This window comes from Lissotriton helveticus, chromosome 6 (genome assembly GCF_964261635.1).
Source record: "Lissotriton helveticus chromosome 6, aLisHel1.1, whole genome shotgun sequence".
NCBI classification, from domain to species: domain Eukaryota; kingdom Metazoa; phylum Chordata; class Amphibia; order Caudata; family Salamandridae; genus Lissotriton; species Lissotriton helveticus.
Genome location: NC_136067.1, coordinates 90,409,828 through 90,428,734, shown reverse-complemented (window position 1 = coordinate 90,428,734; position 18,907 = coordinate 90,409,828). Strand labels below are relative to the sequence as shown.

The 18,907-nt window shown below is 48.8% G+C and overlaps 1 protein-coding gene across 1 annotated transcript in view; it reads left to right on the top strand.

The window, feature by feature from the left end:
* Nucleotides 1–18,907, top strand: part of LOC144762269 (ATP-binding cassette sub-family C member 10-like) — a 392,992-nt gene that overhangs the window by 270,825 nt on the left and 103,260 nt on the right. Inside the window, exon 16 of the mRNA XM_078647410.1 lies at nt 2,706–2,875. Within this exon, the coding sequence (XP_078503536.1) occupies nt 2,706–2,875 (170 nt within the window). The remainder of the gene's footprint in view (nt 1–2,705; nt 2,876–18,907) is intronic.

Genomic DNA, 18,907 nt, shown 5'->3' with positions numbered 1-18,907 from the left:
TTTGTTTTGTCCGCCACTAGCACCATTGCTGTTCTAGATGAGGTCTTTGCGGCCTGGGGCATTCCACAAGAAGTCAAAACAGACAATGGACCACCTTTCAGTGGTCAAGAGTTCGGGGAATTTGCTAAACATCTCAACTTTAAGCACCGTAAAATTACTCCTTTGTGGCCACAAGCCAATGGAATGGTGGAATGCTTCATGGCTACTCTGAAAAAGACATTCCAGCAGGCAGCGCTAGACAAGAAGGATCTCCAAGTGGCTCAGAACGAGGTCCTGCGATCCTATCGCACAACCTCACACGCGACTACAGGAAAATGTCCTGCCACCCTCATGTTAGGACGACCGATCCGGACTCGAATACCCACCTGGGAAGGCACCTTACAGTCTGCATCACCTAACAGTGAACACGATGACCTGGCTGCCACGGATCGCGAGAACAAGGACAGGATGAAATCATACGCGGACACCCGGCGGAGAGCCAAAGATCCATCCATCCAAGAAGGGGACTGGGTGTTAGTCAAACAGGAACAACAAAGGAAAACGGATTGTCAGTTCAGGGCTGAACCCTTGGTAGTCACGCAACAGAAAGGAACCATGATAACTGCGGAATCTGAGAACAAGAGGATCACACGCAATGTCTCACACTTTCAAAGGTGCACTCCCGCAGTCAAGGACGCTCTTGTCAGAACAACAGACAGACCAAACAAAGAAGTGTCTACTACGGACTGTGCATTGTTGATGCCTGAGGAGCAGACTGAGCCTGAGCCCGAAAATGGAGACGCGTATCTGCGGCCCAAGCGGACTGTTCGCAGACCTGTGCGGCTGATTGAGGAACTATGAACATATTTGAGTTAACTCTATTTTGTTAAGAAGGGGGGAGATGTAATACTGTGTACCGCAGTCTAGTGTTCGGGGGGTGGAGTCGTGGGAGGAAGAGGAAGGGGAGGATCCGGGAACAGGAACTGGCCAGTTAGAGTAGAGACGAGGTCAAGAATAGTCACGATAAATAAAGCTCCGTTAAAGTTAAGTCAGTGTCCGCCTATTATTGCGAGGAAGACACTACAGTATGCAGACTCTAAATGATTTATTTTATAATGAAGACAGAAGATATGGTAAGTGAAGAACTCTTCTTTATTCGTCTTCTCACCACCACAGGTACCAGTCAGCTGGAGGGCACTGTGGAATGTTCGCAAACACTGGATGGGACTAGCCCAAGGGGAGTGCAGGAAGGGGGGGGAATGGAACGTACCAAGTGGAATAGATTACAACAGTTTATTAACTGAGATTGCTGTATTCTGTACATTCCCTGTCAGATGGAGATTTGGACATAGTGTTCCAGGTTTTTTTTTTCCTTACCCAGCCCTCTTTGGAGGCACGAGGACTGCTCGGTCAATCAGGTCTCCTGGACTGGTTTGCCACTAATAAAGCTACTGCCATATGGCTTTTTCTTCCGAGGTCGAATAGGGCTTCGTTCTACTCCAGATTAATCTTCATGTGCTAAATATTTTTTGTGAACGACCTTACCTCGAAGATCATTAAGTCTCAATAGCGTCCAACAGAAGGATTGTCAGATTGAATGTTATGTCATCCAAAGAAGCATGTATCATCTCTCACAAAGACAAGTTGATCCTTCGCATAGAGCCTTCTATTATTGCTACAATTCGGACTGAGTTTCATCTGAACCAAGCAGCAATTCTGCATGTATTCATCCCTGTCCCATATTACTTTTGATGAATAAAGTTTTACAGCCTGATTTTTCCAGCACAATCCCCTTAAAACGTCAGATCTTTTTTCACAGCTAATGTGAATTTGCTTCTTGTAATAAAGCAGCATACTCCTTCCTTACCATTAATTCTTCTATATGTCCAAATGTTCTGAAATTCATGGAATTTTGGATCATTGATGCTTATGCAACGAGAGCAAAAGCAGTACTCTTTCCTCTTAAAGACTCCTATCCACTGCAGGAACATTTGTAGAGCAGTGAAGGGGGCTTAGCCAAGCATGTTATTTTTATAAACATTGCTCCACAGATGCAACCTTGCAGAAAAGAAAACGCTGTCTCCTCTCATGAGGTTCTAAGCAGTCTATTTACTTGATACCTTTTCAGCATATGATGTCTCCACCTCTTAGGGTGGTTTACTATCAGTGTCCCAACAAGTTTAGAAGAAGTATTTGGAGCCAGGTGAGTGAAGGCGGGAGAGAATGAAATATTAAGGAAGATGAAACTTTGGGTGATTCTGGTTATGGTGTTGTCTGCATTTGTTCCTTTATAACGCCCACCGAACCATCCTTTCAGAGTAAATGCTAAACCTGTACACATCAGAAAAGACAATGTTGGCGTTAGATGGGAACAAGTGGGTGTACACTGGTGAGGCAGAGTCTGCACAAGTAGAGGGGTGTCCTTGCTGTGGAGTACCACTAACAGGATTGATTGATTTATTTTGGATAATATTTTTGGTCCTATAAGTGGCTGCATGTACTTGCTAGTCAGAAGAAGAGTAAGAAGGGTAATTGTTCTTCTTTCTATCATCAGTTGTGAATGTTTTTGATTCTGTTTATTGTTAATATGTAGGAACATTTTATTCTGCACTGTTACACACTCAAGGGAATGTTAGGGGATGCTCTTATAATTACCTGTGGCACTACTTAGTTCAACTCCATTATTATGGCTGTCAATGTCTGATCCTTGCTCTGCTCTCCTGCAGGTTTGAGCAGCAGAACGAGGAGCGCTTGGAGAGAAACCAGCGATGTAAGTTTGTCAGTAACACGGCCATGCAGTGGCTGGATATCCGTCTGCAGATGATGGGCGTCGTTGTCATCACAGCCATCGCGGTAATCGCCATCATTCAGCACCAGATCGAATCTGGCAGTCCAGGTATTTTCTTTTCACTCACACCCCCTCTTCTTCTTCTGGAGAGTAGGCATTGTACGTGCAAAGGCACTTAGAGCATTGTTACCAGAGAAGCTGGGTTTAAGGCTTTTCATCTGCCTTGTGAGTTGTCGGACCTGCCTATGATCTTGACTTCATTCACTAGCTCTATCTTGGGCTGTTACCTATGTAGTGGTACAGAACTGCACACACGGTTGTTTGTTTTTATGTGTCCAATGTTTTTATTCAGTCATTCAACAGTTCACAAGAAGTGTTCCCTTGTGTGCTTTCACCAGAACTTCTATCTGTCGCTTACTCAAGGCTCCTCCCTGTTTTTTCCCGCAATTTTAAATGTTTATTTTGGTTTGCAATAAATCATTATATCGCCATATGTTACTAAATCAAGCTAGCTATTTACATACAAAATATTAAGGGCCACATGTATCAAACAATTTTGCATTCGCACACTGTGCAAATCTGTAATTTCAGCTGTTTTCGAATGCAAAATAGCCTTTCAAGATATATGAAAGGCTTTGTAGTCGGAATTGTGGGTAATCGCAAAATTAGTGATTGCCTAAAATTTCCAATTCCCTTAGCACGTGTACCAAGCATTTTCTAAATGCCAACTGTGCATTTAGGAAAATGCTATTACCATTGACTTCAAGCCAATGGTAACCATGTGCCCCTAGGGCATGTGTGTGCTTTACATATGCACATTTTTTTATTTTGGGTGCTTCAGGGGGCCCAGCAGCCTGATTCATGAAAAACGGGATTAGCGATTCTCAAATAGCGAAAAATTGCGAATCGCTATAGAGAAAGCGCAAATCGGAATTCATGAAGATTAGCGATAATAAAAAGCGATTAGCACGCGGGCGCAAATTCCGTTTGCGATTAAAGATAATCGCAGAAAAATCGCTATTTCCGGCTACTTGCGTCGGGATTGCGAAATAGCAAATAGCGATATCGCTAATAGCGAGATCGCAAAATCGCGAGATCGGGAAAACGGGAAGTCGCATTTCGAGCACAGTGATGACATCACAACCAGGAAGCAGCCAGTTCCCACCCCCATTCACCACAGTGAGGCAGACCTCGAGTCAGCAACTGTGAGAGCTCCTGCTATCCCATTTTTGATTCCTACTCTGCAACAACAGTGCTGCCATGCCTGAGGAAGCTGTTCCTGGCCCCTGCAACACCACAGGGCGGAAGAGGAAGCTGAAATTCTCAGAACAGGAGCTGGAGCATCTGATAGAAGGGGTGGTGGCCAACCACTCCAAACTCTTTGGCAAGGACTCCAGGAGGGTGCCGGAGCAGGAAAAAAGGAGGATCTGGCAGGGAATAGCGTCCACCGTCAACTCCGTGGGTGTGGCCGATAGGTCACTGGACGAACTGAAAAAAAGATGGTACGACCTCCGAGGTCGTGCCAAAGAGAAGGTGGCGGAGCGCCTTGGAGAGGCATCGGGCACTGGAGGGGGAGGACCTATAGTCCCTCCAAACACAGCCTTGGAGGACCAAGTGGAAGACACGCTTGAGAGGGAGGCGTGCATTGGATTCACGCGTCTGGACTCATCCCGCCCCACCCAAGACACCCAAGGTAAGTGGCATGCGCCTGCGACCCTGTCCCCTATGAATGTCCATGACCATATAGGCTCCCATAATCTTCCATAGTCATGCCATTGTTGCACATCAGGTAATGCCCTGAAGCATTGTGGGACATGTAGTGTGGCCACAATGTAGTAGTACGACAATGCAGCCAGGCAGGTTCCAAAGTACGCAAAGCCATAGCCAGTCAGGGAATGTCACCCAGCATTCATGTAGCAACTGCACGTCTGACAGATACATGCAACTAATGATCGTCCACTTACCCTCACAGGTGGAGCTGAAAGCAGCGACAGTGAAAGGCTGCTAATTGATGAGGAGGGCCATGATGATGAGGAGGTGCCGCCACAAACACAGGCACCAGCCCCTGCCGCAGCAACAACACCAGCAGCCAGGTCCACGACTAGTGTGCCCCCAGCCTCAGCCGCACCAACTGCAGCCGCAGCCAGGCCCACGACTAGTGTGCCTCCAGTCCCTGCCGCACTAGCAACGCCTGCTGTGACACCACCAGCAGCTGCTTCGACTACATCAGGGCCCGCGACAGCGGCAACACAGCGGTCAGCCACTGTGTCAGGCCAGCAGAGCAGGCCTGGCAGGTCTCGCCAGCACACCAATGCAGCAATCAGCAGGAGGGGCAATGGAAAGCGGCTGGCGCGAATGAGCGTCGAAAGACGCATGCTGCGTATTCATCAGCGGCAGGCACGGCAGCAAGGTGCCATACAGCTACAGCTGTACAACATTGGGCGCAATGTGGCCGGAGTGGGGGACCGCATGGACCGCATGACGGCGGCCATGGCAGGTGTGGGGGAGGGAATGGCCCGCATGACTGCAGCCATGGAGGCCAACACTGCAGCGATGACAACTCAGCGCAAAGCAGCACGCCGGCGCCACCATCAGATTTTGACCCGGCTGGCGGCCTACACCAGGTCAAATTATGTTGCAGCCAATGCCACATCACAGTTGTCGCGGCGGTCCCTTTCACAGCAGCACCAACTCATCCAGTGCTGTGAGGATATGACCAGGGTCCTGGAGCACCTGACCACGGCGGTGACAGCACTACACCCTCCTGCTCCACCTACCACTGTTGGGGGTGATGATGTCAGTGAGGGGACATCGAGCATGAGCAGCCACTCAGCCACACAAGTAGGGTCACTCAGGCGCAGCACCAGGCCAACGGCAGGAACACGTGCCTTGGAAGAGGATGAGCCTCATAGGCGCTTGGGTGGTACGCGCAGGAGGCGCAATTGACAACATATGACTATTACAGGCACAGGCTGAGTATAAGCCTGCCCTGTCCTTTCACACAGCAGTATGCAGTAATACTGTTCGCAATGACGTTATTCAAAGTGGTACCATTATTATGAAAGAAACAATAATATATGTTTTTGCAGCACACATTGGCGTTGTGTCTTTATTACATTTTGCATGCATTTGTGATTTGTGGGGTGAGGGAAGAGGGTGCACTAGAAACTGTTCACTGTGATGTGGTTGCGACGTCTGTGGCCTTCAGCTGGGTTCTCCCCGCGTGCATGGTGCGCATGTGCAGGTGGCCGGTCGTCCCCTTCAGATTCACTGCCAGAGATGTCGACAGGTATCCGGCGCTTGGTTGCAATGTTATGTAGTATTACACAGACAGCCACAATGCGGCAGCACACTGCAGGACTGTAATACATGGCCCCACCTGTCTTGTGCAGTATGCGGAACCTGCTCTTGAGCAGCCCAAATGTCCTTTCTATGCAATTCCTTGTCCGTATGTGTGCAACATTGTAGCGCCGTTGCTGGGGTGTAGCAGGGTTGAGGTATGGGGTGAGGAGGTATTCACGGAGGGCGTAGCCACTGTCACCTGAATGAGAGGAGCAGAGGGTGAGTGCCTGTGCTGCGCTGCTACTTCATAGCAATGTGACGTTGTCGACAAAGTGTACTTACCAAGTAGGTGTCCTTCCCCAAAGTCTCCCCTGGCCAGTCGTGTGTGGATGCCGCTGTGCCGGAATATGGAGGAGTCATGGTGTCACAATGTCAGTGATGTATGTCTTAGCATTGCAGACCATCTGTATGTTGAGGGAGTGGTAGGACTTCCGATTGCGGAACATATACTCCGTGGCAGCTGGAGGGCAGATGGCGATGTGGGTACAGTCTATGCATCCGAGGACATGTGGAAAATGGGCTACGTTGTAGAATTGTAGCTTGGTCAAGTCCAAATCCTGTTGGCTGGTGGGAAATTTGATGTGTCGGTGTAGCTGGGTAAGCATGGCGTCAACAAAACTCTTGAGGCAGCGTGACATGGTGGGCTGGGAGATCCCCCCAGCAACCGCTACTATCCCCTGGAAGCTCCCGGAGGCCAGGAGGTGCAGGCTACACAATACCTGCACATGTGTAGGCACCGCATTGGTACGCCTTGTTGGGTGCTGCATCAGGGGGTCAAGGTCCTGTATTAGCTGGATTATCATTTCCCCATTCAGCCTGTATTTTGCATATATCTGCTCTCTGGTTTGGCCCAGCAAGGTGACCCGCTGGCGGAATATCCTGTCCTGGATCCTGCGTCTCCTCCGTGCTGCTCGCTGTAGCCTTCGCCGCCTGACCACCATGTACATTCCTGGCATTGTGGAACTCCTAATGCTGCTTCTGAATGTCCTTATGTGTGATTGGTCAGGCCTGAACCTGTTACTGATTGGCCAACGGTTTTTTGAAAGCAATTTTGTAATGGCTTTTATGGTTACCACCTGCTTTGAGTTGTCCTTAATTTGCGCCGCGCAAACTGCGATTTTTGGGTTTTCCGCTATTTGCGAATTTTCATGATTACCGATTGCGATTGTTTAGCGTATTCGCAATTTATTTCGCAGAATCCGTGGATTGTCGCTTTTTCCGATTCGCTAATGCTCTCCTCCCGGGATTCTTCGAATATTATTGCGATTTCGCTATTATGTGTTTGTGATTTCGCTATTTTCGTGTTGAATGCCAATTACGGACATTGCGCCCGCAATTGCATTTGCGCAGCGATTGCGGGCGCAATTTTGCTTCATGAATCAGGCGGTTAGGCCCCCGGCTACCCATTGCTTTACATTACCTAATTTGAGATTACCAAATCGGTAATCGCAAATTAACTAATGCAAAAAATCGCTATTTGGTAGTCACAAAATGCGTTTTTGATCCATGTGGCCCTCTATCTCTTCCAGAATTAAAAAACAAAACATTTTACAGTCAGAAGTAGGCAAATTCATGAAGATTTTCATAAGACCTTTGTCTGCCTCACATTTAATTCTTCAGGGGTCACTGAAGAAGGGCACATAGATGCCCGAAATGCATTGGGGTTTTTAATAAAAACACTGCTTTGGATGAAAAGTTGCATTAGTCGTGTTCCTTTTTGAGGTCCGAATGGTCACGATTGGATCATATGAAGTTTGGAAAATGGCAAACAAATCCACGTGTGGTTTTGAAAAGTGAATAGAATTATTGAAAGAATCTTTGAGAAAATGGTTAACTATGATTAAGGTGATGAAAATTGATCAAGAAAATACAGCCAAGATGGCGCTTCGAGCTGTGCAACTGACAGGGGCGCAGAGGACGCCTCCACCCTCATAATTGTGGTCGTCTTGTACTGGCAGATGCTGGAGACTAGAACCTCTAGCCCAAAGGGAGGTTCTTAGTGATTTGGTGACGGCTGAAAGAAAGGCCTCTGGGGGTTCTGGGAGGCCTTGCAGGATTTCTGGAAGGACAGCAGGTCCAGTTGTCGAAGCAGTTATAGGTGGCAGGGCTCTTGCCGCGTTATATCTGCAGCGGTTCAGTTCCTGGTCCGACAGTTGTCGTCTTCTTTTGTCTTCTTTGGTCCGTCAAATCTGACGATCAAGGTTCAGGGGTGTCCGGTGGTAGCCAATGGGCTACTTGCCTGTAGGGTGACTAATCCCTTAGAATGTCCCACCTCCCTATGGTAAGGGGGCATCCCCCTAATCTGATTTGGTGAATCCTTCCATTCAAGATGGAGGATTTTCTAAGGAGGGAGTCACGTCGGTCCAGGGCACCTTAGGGTTGGTTCTGGCAGAGCGGGGACACACCTCTACAGACTACTATTTTTCCAGCTGACCTTGCCCCCAAAAGTGGGGCTTCGTCAAGGGGGCGGCCATCTCCACTTTCTGGAGAGGCCCTGGCTAGCATATCAAACGTCAGGAAGCCTTTGAGGCTCACTGCCCTGAATGCTGTTCCTGTTTGGGGGTAGGTTGAAGCACCTCCACCCCAAGCAGCCTTTGTTCTGAACGCAAGAGCACAAAGTCTCCCACCTCACTGGTCAGAAACATGTCTGTTTGTGACAGGCTGCTGCAGACCAGTGAGCTGGAAACGAGGGACTTGGTCATTTTTCAGGGGGCATCTCTAAGATGCCCTCTGAGTGAATTTTGTAATAAATCCAACACTGACATCGGTGTGGTTTTATTGTGCTGAAGAGTTTGATACCAGGCTCATTAGCATCCAGTAAAGCCATCATGGAGATGTGGAGTTTCTAAAGACAAATTCCCAGCCCATGTGCTCAATATAGCTCCACTGCTCTTACAATGTCTGTGAATGACACAGACACTGTGGGGGCACATTCCTCGAGTAGCTGTGCCCTCACCTGTGGAATAGGGCACCCAGCCTTGAGAGCTGTGAGGTCTGTTAGAGGGGTGACTTATCTATGCCACAGGCAATGGTTAGTGGGTATGTCACACAGAAATGTGTGACATGTCAACTCTGAAGTCTTGTCTGCATCAAAACACACAATCTGCAATGTCAGTGTGTATGTGTTTGGTGAGGGGCCTCAGAGGGTGGCACAATACATACTGCAGCCCTTAGAGATCCTCACTGGTCACAAGGTCCTTGGTAGCACTGTTACCTTTTACAGGGGACTCACAGGTGAGCCAGAGGTGTGACAATTGTGGAAACAAAGGTACCGCTTTGAGAACGAGCACAGGCACTGGGAACCTGATTGGCAGGGATCCAGTGCACACTCAGTCAGTACATCAGGTATCATGCAAAATGTGGGACGAAACCATGCACTTTCCTACAGTTCCATAATAAGAACAAAAAAAATTAACATACCTGATCATTTTAAGATAATTTCCTCAGAACCATCTATCTATCTTAGTGTGTGCCGCTGTTTTAAATTTAGTCTGTATACTAGGAAGGTTGATTATAATCTTCTTAAATCACACAGATATCCCAAATGGGAGTCCTTCCATGCACAAAAGTTATGTAGCCACCAACTCGGTGGAATTACAAGTCGCTCCAGACAAATTGATTCAACAGCTGTAGATTGCATCAGAGAATTAAGATTGACCCTTGGAGTCTTTCTAAGATGAAGTAGACATCAGTTACCCCATAGATGTGCTCTGTAAATGTCAAATCATGATAGCCGCGTAAACTTTAATAATTGGGATTCTAGATAGGCCACCATACTTAGCTGAGAAGTAAATATGGGACAGAGATTTAAATGGCAAATCCTGGGCCAACTTTGGTGTGGTAGAAGACATTGAGAAAAAAAAGAATAGCTTTCTGAAATCGTCTTCTCTTTTGTAGTTGCTCTGTACAAGAAAAGTTGAATTACATTTTTATTTGGTTATACAAAATATATATTAAAAAAAGTTAAGATATTGTATTCATTTCTCAGTTTATGGGAAGTACATTAGGTTAATCAATTAATCAACCAGGGTAAGGGGGTCTTTCAGCAGATCCGTTAGCCGAAGAGCCAGGTCTAGAGGGTCTTCCTGAAGGTGTTCAGGCAGGGGGCGCATCTGATGTCTGCTGGTAGCTCGTTCCACCCCTTGGCTGCAATGTGGGCAAAGGATCTTACGCCTGCTCATGCTCTGTCGATGCGCGCGGTTTCGGCCAGTGTGAGGTTGGCGGATTGGGGGTTTCTTTTGGGTATGTGGAAGTTGATCCTGTTGTTGAGGTATGCGGGTCTGTTGTTGTGTAGGCATTTGTAGGCGTGAGTGAGGATCTTGAAGGTGATTCTATTCTCCATAGGGGGCCAGTGGAGTGCACGTAGGTGTTGGCTGATGTGTTCGTGCCGCGGGATGTCGAGGATGAGTCTGGTGGCAGTGTTATGTATAGTCTGGAGTTTGCAGAGTAGGGACTTGTTGATGCCGGCGTAGAGAGCGTTTCTGTAGTCCAGTCTGCTGGCAAAAGTGCGTGGGTGACTGTCTTCCTTGGTTCCGGGGGGGATCTATTTGAAGGTCTTGCGAAGGATGCAGAGTGTGTTGAAATAGCTGGAGGTGACGGGGTTGATCTGTCGGTTTATGGTGAGTGATGAGTCGAGTACAATGCTGAGGTTTTTGGCCTGGTCTGAGGGGGTAGGGATGTTTCCGAGGACAATTGGCCACCAGGTGCTGTCCCATGCCGAGAGGGTGATTCGGAGGACAAGGACTTGTGTCTCCTCGGCGTTGAGCTTCAGGCAGCTGTTGGTCATCCAGACAGCGACGTCCTGCATTCCTGTCTGGAAGTTGAGTTTGGCGTTTGCAGGGTCTTTGGTCAGGGAGAGGATGAGCTGGGTGTCGTCAGCGTAGGACCCAATGTTGAGGCTGTGTTGTCTGACAATAGCAGTGAGGGGGGGCCATGTAGATGTTAAAGAGGGTAGGGCTCAGGGATGACGCTTCTGGGACTCCGCAGGTGATTGTTGTGGGATCAGAGAATAAGAGTGGCAGTCTGATCCTTTGGCTTCTTACGGTGAGGCAAGATCGGATTCAATCCAGGGCTGTTCCTTGTATGCCAGTGTTGTGTAGTCTTGCGAATAGTGTGCGGTGGGAGACGGTGTTGAAGGCTGCTGATAGGTCGAGTAGGATGAGGGCTGCGGAGTGGCCTTGGTCCAGGAGGGTACGGATGTCGTCTGTGGAGGCGAGTAGGGTGGTCTCGGTGCTGTGGTTGCTTCGTAATCCGGATTGGGATGGGTCGAGGATGGAGTTCTCTGTGATGTATTGTGTCAGCTCACTGTTGACTGTCTTCTCTGCGACTTTGGCTGCAAATGGGAGGAGTGAGATGGGCAGGTAGTTCTTGAGTTCGGTGGGGTCAGCCTTGGGCTTTTTGAGCAGGGGCCTGACTTATGCGTGTTTCCAGTCGTCTGGGAAAGTGCCTGTTTTGAAGGTGGTGTTGATGGTGTGCTGTAGTTCAGGTGCAATGGTGGCTGCGGCTCTATGGTAGATGTGCGGAGGGCAGGGGTCGGTGGGGGCCCCTGAATGGATGCCTTTCATGGTCGAAATGGTGTCTTCGGTCCAGTTGGTGATAGTGGGATGACTGGTGTCTCTGGGGGACGGGGGGAGCATCTGAGGCGTCTGAACGGTGGTCAATGAAGTTGTCATAAAGGTTTTTGATCTTGAGGTGGTAGTAGGTTCCAAGCTTGTTGCAGAGGTCCTGGGATAGCGCGATGTCTGTGGTTGCGCTGCATGGGTTGGTGTATTCCTTGATGACACTGAAGAGTTCCTTGGAGTTGGTGGAGTTGGTTCGGATTTTGTTGTGGATGAAGTTCTTCTTGGTTGTTCTGATTTGGTTGTGATAGTCTGTCATGGCGTCCTTGTAGGTGGAGTAGTTTTCGGATGTCTTGGTGTTTCTCCAGTTCTTCTCCAGGCATCTGCAGGTTCGCCTGACTTTTTGGAGGTCGGTTGTGAACCAGACGGCTTTCCTGGGGCACTGTTTGCCAGGATTGCGTAGCGGGGCGAGCTCGTCCTCGCGGTTGGAGATCCAGGTGTGGAGTCCTCTGGCTGTCCTGTTTGCGTCGGATGTCCTGGAGTGGGTGTTGGGGGTGAGGGTGGAGTTAAGTTGCTGTTAAGTTAATGAATTAATGACAGTGGGTAAAGATGGCGTAATTAGTTGTCATGACTCAGTGCCTAAATACGAGTTTGGCGGTGTTGCAGCGGGCTGCAAAGCAAGCACCCGCTGCAAAACTGCCAAACACGTTGTCAGCCTGCCCGCCATATTTCAACTGGAATACAGATTGGTCGGTTCTGCAGTGTTGGGGCCTTTCAAACACTCATAGGAGAGCCTTAGAAAGGCACCGCTGTGGGAGCGTCGCAGCCCGTTCCTGCACGGACCAAAATGCACAATGTTGTGTATGTCGTTTCGTGCTGGAACAGGGTGTGCAGACATACCGGGGGGCACAGTTGAGCACACCATCTGAAGAGATTGAGAAACGATTCAGAAACAGTTTGAGGAAGCATCCAGTATTATTAAGAATGGAAAATGTTACAGCTGTGAGATGCATGCAGAGGCTGGTATGTGGCCTTTCAAAAAGGTCAGGGGTGCGGGCTTTACAATTATAGAAATTCCGTCTGTTTCACTAAATTTGTGCTGAGGACAGAGTATCTACTACACTACCTGGTTGGAAGCAGCGACAAACCAATTAGCCCCGATAAAAACTGTCCACAACAAGAGGGAACGTCCAAGGGTGCCTTGGTACTCCCAGAATCTTAGAGAAAGCAAACTTCTGTGCAAACATCAAGAAAGGGTATGGAGGAGGGAGTATAATGACGAGGAAAACATCAAATATAAACTCTGTCTGGCAGACTATAAGAAACTACTGCACAAAACTAAACAAGAGTTTTTTGTGATGAAAATACGGTCGACAGAGAACTCTACTAAAGAACTATTTAAAACAGTCATAGCCCTAGCCCACCCCCCCTCAAATCCCGTCATAGCTAGTCAAGAGGTATGCGATGAAATAGACAGCTTCTTTAGAGGATATCTACGTCACATTCACAGGAGATTAAAACACCACCTCTCAAATGAAAAAGTGGGGTATAGCAAGCCGCAACTATGCAACTTTGCACCGTCTACAGCAGCAGAGGTCCACACTGTCCTGTTAAAAATTAAATCTGGATCTCCAATGGACCCCTGTCCTCCCTCCATAATAAAGCTGGTATCTGAACCAATTGTACCTACTTTGACAGTAATCATCAATAAGGTCTTACTGGAGGGTTATTTTCCAATAGTCTGGAAATCAGCGTCTATTCTTCCCCTACTAAAAAAACCCAAGTTGGATCCTATGGACTCAAATAATTTTAGGCCTATCTCTATATTACCGCTCCCGGCAAAAATCACTGAAAAGATAATAAACACCCAACTCAGTTGCTTCCTAGAGGATGGACATTTACTGGATCCCACGCAGTACGGTTTTAGAGGGAGCCATAGCACTGAGTCGGCCCTTATTAAATCCACCGAAGAAAACAGGGCCACCCTAGATCAAGGAGGGAATGGGGCTCTGATCAAGTTGGACCTCTTTGCAGCGTTTGACACGGTCCATCACAATCTATTGATGGACCGGCTGCATGAGATCGGGGTTACAGGCAGGGCCTGGAAACTGATCAAATCATTCCTAGCAGACAGAGTACAGACAGTCACTATTGGCAACTTTGCTGCAAAGTCATTCTCCCTCCCCTGTGGGGTTCCACAGGGGTCATCTATGAGCCCGACGCTCTTCAATGTTTATGTCTCTCAGCTTGCTCCCCTTATTAGATCCTTTGGGTTCAAGCTGACCTCATACGCCGATGACACCCAGATTGTGGTGTCGATGCGTCCCAACGAAACTCAGGCGCCAGCAGGTCAGTTTCACGACTGTATGACAACAGTGGGTGGCTGGAAGGCCCGGAACTGTTTAAAGTTAATTCAGCCAAAACTGAGGTCCTACTGTTCGGAAACAACCCCCAATTCTGGACCCCAGCATGGTGGCCAGATTCCCTGGGCCCTCTGCCAACACCAGTTAGGAAAGTAAAAAATCTAGGGTTCCTAATCGATAATAAGCTGTCCCATAAGGATCAAGTACATTCTGTTGTTTCCACCACCTCCTATATTCTAAAATCATGTAAAAAATACTGCCCTATCTGCCCACTGAATGTCAGAAGACAGTGGTAACGGCCTTAGCAATGTCCAGGCTGGACTATTGTAATGTCCTATATGTCAATTTGCAGGAAGGTCTTTTAAGGAAACTGCAACTCGTACAGAATGCAGCAGCCAGATTACTGTCAGGCACTCCAAGGCACCAATCTATCTCAGGTGAAGTTAGAAAGCTGCACTAGCTGCCTGTCAGGAAGCGAATCTTGTTTAACGCCTTATGCATCACTCATAAGTCACTTAATTCCTTGGGTCCAAACCATCTGATCCAAAATACCAATTGGTATATTCCTACAAGATCCTTGCGCTCTTCTGAAGCCAAACTCATTCGCATCCCTCAGGCCAAAAAAGCCAACTGGGGAGGTAGGAGTTTTTTTGTAGGCGCCGCCAAAGCGTGGAATTCCCTTCCTCTTTCTATCAGAGGCATCACAGAGCTGCTTGCCTTTAGGAAGGCCCTGAAAACGTGGCTATTTAACTCTTAGAGTAGGAAGTCACCCCGTGATCAGGCCATAGGAGGACATATTGCATAGCGCCATATCACTAACATAACATAACAGACTAGATTTAGAGAATAACCTAGCACATAAAAATGTGTGTCATTGAGTGGATTACAGCAATTGGAAGCTAAATCTGATTTTCAAGCACATTAGTTCATGTGGGCTCCTTGGAAGTGGATTTGTTTGCCAGCAGGAGGACACACCTTCTCTTTGCCTTCCCACTAGGTTCTCTCGCACCTTGTAGGTAGGTTGCCCTGGATTTTTTACATGTTTAGTTTCCCTGGGGTCTCTATGCCAATAGTTTCTACAATGTTTCTTCCCACCAATGGTATCAAGTCAAGTCAAGTCAAGTCAAAGAATTTATATAGCGCACTACATACCCAGAGGGTCTCAAGGCGCTTAGGGAGGGCAGGAGGATTATTTGTCAAATATCCACGTTTTAAGTTGCTTTCTGAATGCTAGGTGGTTCTGGGTAAGGCGAAGGTAAGTGGGGAGTGAGTTCCATGTTTTAGCTGCCAGGTATGAGAAGGATCTGCCTCCCATGGTGGTCTTGTTGATGCGAGGTACAGTGGCGAGGGCTTGGCTGGAAGAACGTAGTTGGCGGGAGGGGGTGTAGAAGGACAGTCGTGAGTTGAGGCATTCTGGTCCGATGTCGTAGAGTGATTTGTGTGCGTGGGTTAGCAGTCGGAAAGTGATCCTCTTATTGACGGGTAGCCAGTGGAGGTCTTTCAGGTGACCAGAGATGTGTTCGTTACGCGGGATGTCTAATATGATCCTGGCTGAGGCGTTTTGGATTCGTTGGAGTTTCTTCTGGAGTTTAGCGGTAGTACCTGCGTAGAGGGTGTTTCCATAGTCCAGTCGGCTCGTGACCAGAGCATGGGTGACTGTTTTTCTGGTTTCGGTGGGGATCCAGCGAAATGTTTTTTTGAGCATGCGAAGAATGTTGAAGCAGGATGAGGAGACGGCGCTGACTTGTCTGTTCATTGAAAGTGAAGAATCCAGGATAACGCCTAGGTTCCGTGCGTGGTCTGTCGGGATGGGTGCTTTTCCAAGGGCTTCCGGCCACCAAGAGTCGTCCCATGCAGAGGGGGATGTACCTAAGATGAGGACTTCTGTTTTATCTGAGTTCAGTTTCAGACGGCTGTGTTTCATCCATTCGGCAACTTCTTTCATTCCTTCGTGTAGGTTAGTTTTGGCTGTGCTGGGGTCATTGGTGAGAGAAAGGATCAGTTGCGTGTCATCCGCGTAAGAGATGATGTTGAGGTTGTGTTGGCGGGCGATGGCCGCGAGGGGGCTCATGTATACGTTGAAGAGGGTGGGACTGAGTGAGGATCCTTGTGGAACGCCACAGATGACTTCAGTGGCCTCGGACTTGAATGGTGGAAGGCGGACTCTCTGGGTTCTTCCGGTGAGGAACGAGGTGATCCATTCAAGTGCTTTTCCTTGTATTCCGATGTTTCTGAGGCGTTGTAAAAGGGTGCTGTGGCAGACTGTGTCGAAGGCTGCAGAGAGGTCGAGGAGGATGAGGGCGACTGTGTCTCCATTGTCCAGTAGAGTTAGAATGTCGTCTGTTGCTGCGATGAGGGCGGTCTCAGTGCTGTGTTTTGCTCGGAAGCCGGACTGTGAGGAGTCGAGGGATTTGTTGGCTTCGAGGAAGGCGGCGAGCTGGTTGTTGACAGCTTTCTCGATGACTTTGGCCGGGAAAGGAAGGAGCGAGATGGGGCGGTAATTTTTGAGTTCGGTGGGGTCCGCTGTGGGTTTTTTCAGAAGGGCGGTGAGTTCAGCGTGTTTCCAGCTTTCCGGGAAGGTGGCAGAGTTGAAGGAGCAGTTGATGACGTCTCGGAGGTGCGGTGCTATGGCGGAGTCTGCTTTGTTGAAGATGTGGTGAGGACATGGGTCTGTGGGGGATCCTGAGTGGATGGAGTTCATCAGGCGGATGGTGTCCTCAGTGGAGATTGGGTTCCAGTCGTTAAGGGTGTTCAAGGGGGGAGAATGTTCAGCATATGGTTGGGTGGGTTGGTCTCCGGGTTGGTTGTCGAAGCTGTTGTGGATGTCTGCAATTTTGTTGTGGAAGAATAAAGCCAGGGAGTCGCAGAGGGCTTGAGAGGGGGTGATGTCATTGGAGTTGGCCGAGGGATTGGTAAATTCCTTGACGATGTTGAAAAGTTCCTTGCTGTTGTGGGCGTTGTTGTCTAGTCGATCCTTGAATGCTGTTTTCTTGGCCTTTCGGATTAGTTGGTGGTGTGTGCGGGTGGCGATTTTGAAGGCGTCCTTGGAGCTAGTGGTTGGGTCTTTTTTCCAGGCCTTTTCAAGGGAGCGGCAGAGTTTCTTGGACTTCTTAAGATCATCATTGAACCATGAGGCCTTCTTGCTGCCAGGTTTGCGTTGACGTTTTTTCAGTGGTGCTAGGATGTCGGCGGTGTTGGATAACCATAGGGTGAAGTTGGTGGCGGCTTGGTCTGGGTTAGAGGAGTGGGCTGGGGTGTTTAGAAGGAGCGATGAGGAGATCTGGTCGATGGTGATTTTGTTCCAGTTTCTTTGCAGAGTTGGTTGGGGCTGGTTGATGGGTTTCGGCTTGTTGTAGGTGAAGTGAACGCAGCTGTGGTCAGTCCAAAGGAGATCCGTAGTGTGGCTGAAGGCGATATGATTGCTGGAGGTGAAGATAGGGTCGAGTGTGTGACCTGCGATGTGGGTGGGGGAAGTGACCAGTTGTTTAAGTCCGAGGTTGGCGAGGTTGTCCAAGAGGGTGGTGGTGTTGCGGTCGTTGTTCTTTCAAGGTGAAAGTTGAGGTCTCCCAGAAGGATGTAATCTTTGGAGGGGAGCGCGTGTGGAGTGATGAAGTCCGTGATGTCTTCACTGAATTTTGCGCGGGGTCCTGGTGGTCTGTAGAGGAGGGTGCCTCTGAGTGTGGTCTTGGGGTCGATGTGGATCTGGAAGTGAAGGTGTTCAGAGTTGGCGAGATTGACGTCAGAGCTGGTTGTGATGTGGATTGATTTTTTATGGACGATAGCGATTCCTCCTCCTGTGTGGCCGGTACGGTCCTTGCGTGTGATCTTATATTCTTCAGGGATGGCAATGGTGATGTCTGGGGCGGAGGAAGCGTTCATCCATGTTTCTGTTAGGAAGGCGACGTCTGGTGAGATGGTGTCTAGTAGATTCCATAGGTCAATGGCGTGCCTGTGGACCGATCGGGTGTTGAGAAGGATGCATTGTAGGTGGTTGGTGTCGGGAATCTGAGGTGTGATCGTAGCGGAGTTGGTGACGGTACCGATGAATTTGCAGGAGTAGCATGAGAAAGGTCCATGGGTGTGTCCAGGAGCGGCTTGGACGCAATTGGGGGAGCGGCCGGGGTTAAGGGCTAGGAGGGTGGTGGCATCGTAGGTAATGCGGGAGGGCTGGGCTGCGCGAGGGGCAGGGGGTATGGCGCGGGGCGCGGTCCAGGCGCGGACGGGTGTAGACGGGCTTACCTTTGGCGCACCTTCGGCGTGTACGTAGCGCGTGGACGCTGCGCGTTGGAGCATCAGGCATAAATGAAGTGTGGAGGGGGTGGAGCGTGGGAGGGTCAGCTGGGAGGCGGGGTCTGGGAGGAGACACGGGAGAAACCCCAAACAAGTCGAAATGGCCGCCTAAAATGAAATCGAAAGTGGGGCACAGCCGGAGCTTCAAACAGTGATTCTTCTAAGTAAGTAATTAAAGAGACGTTCCCCCGACAAGCACAATCGCTTGTATCGGCTGGTTGTTTCCCTGTGTTGATTCCCAGGGTGCCTCCTCACCTGTAGCTTCTGCATGCTAACTCTCCATTTGTATCTTTACTTTGGATTATCTCACTCTGCACTTTCTTTGCGGATTCTACGGATCTGTGGCCTCCTCGTTTCCAGGGTTTCCCTAGCATTTTATTTACCTGTAACAAATATGTTTTCTCTTCGCCCATGACTTCTCTAGAGTTTTCTATCAGCTTAATTTTGATGGGGTTCTCCTTATCAGTTTTATTTTTAGAGTTTCCCTCCTTCTGTGGCCTCTTTGGGGACTCTTATGTGGCTTCTCTGTCTTTTCTGCACAATATTCGATTCTCAAATCTGTGGTTTCCCTGGAGTTTCAGCTGTGA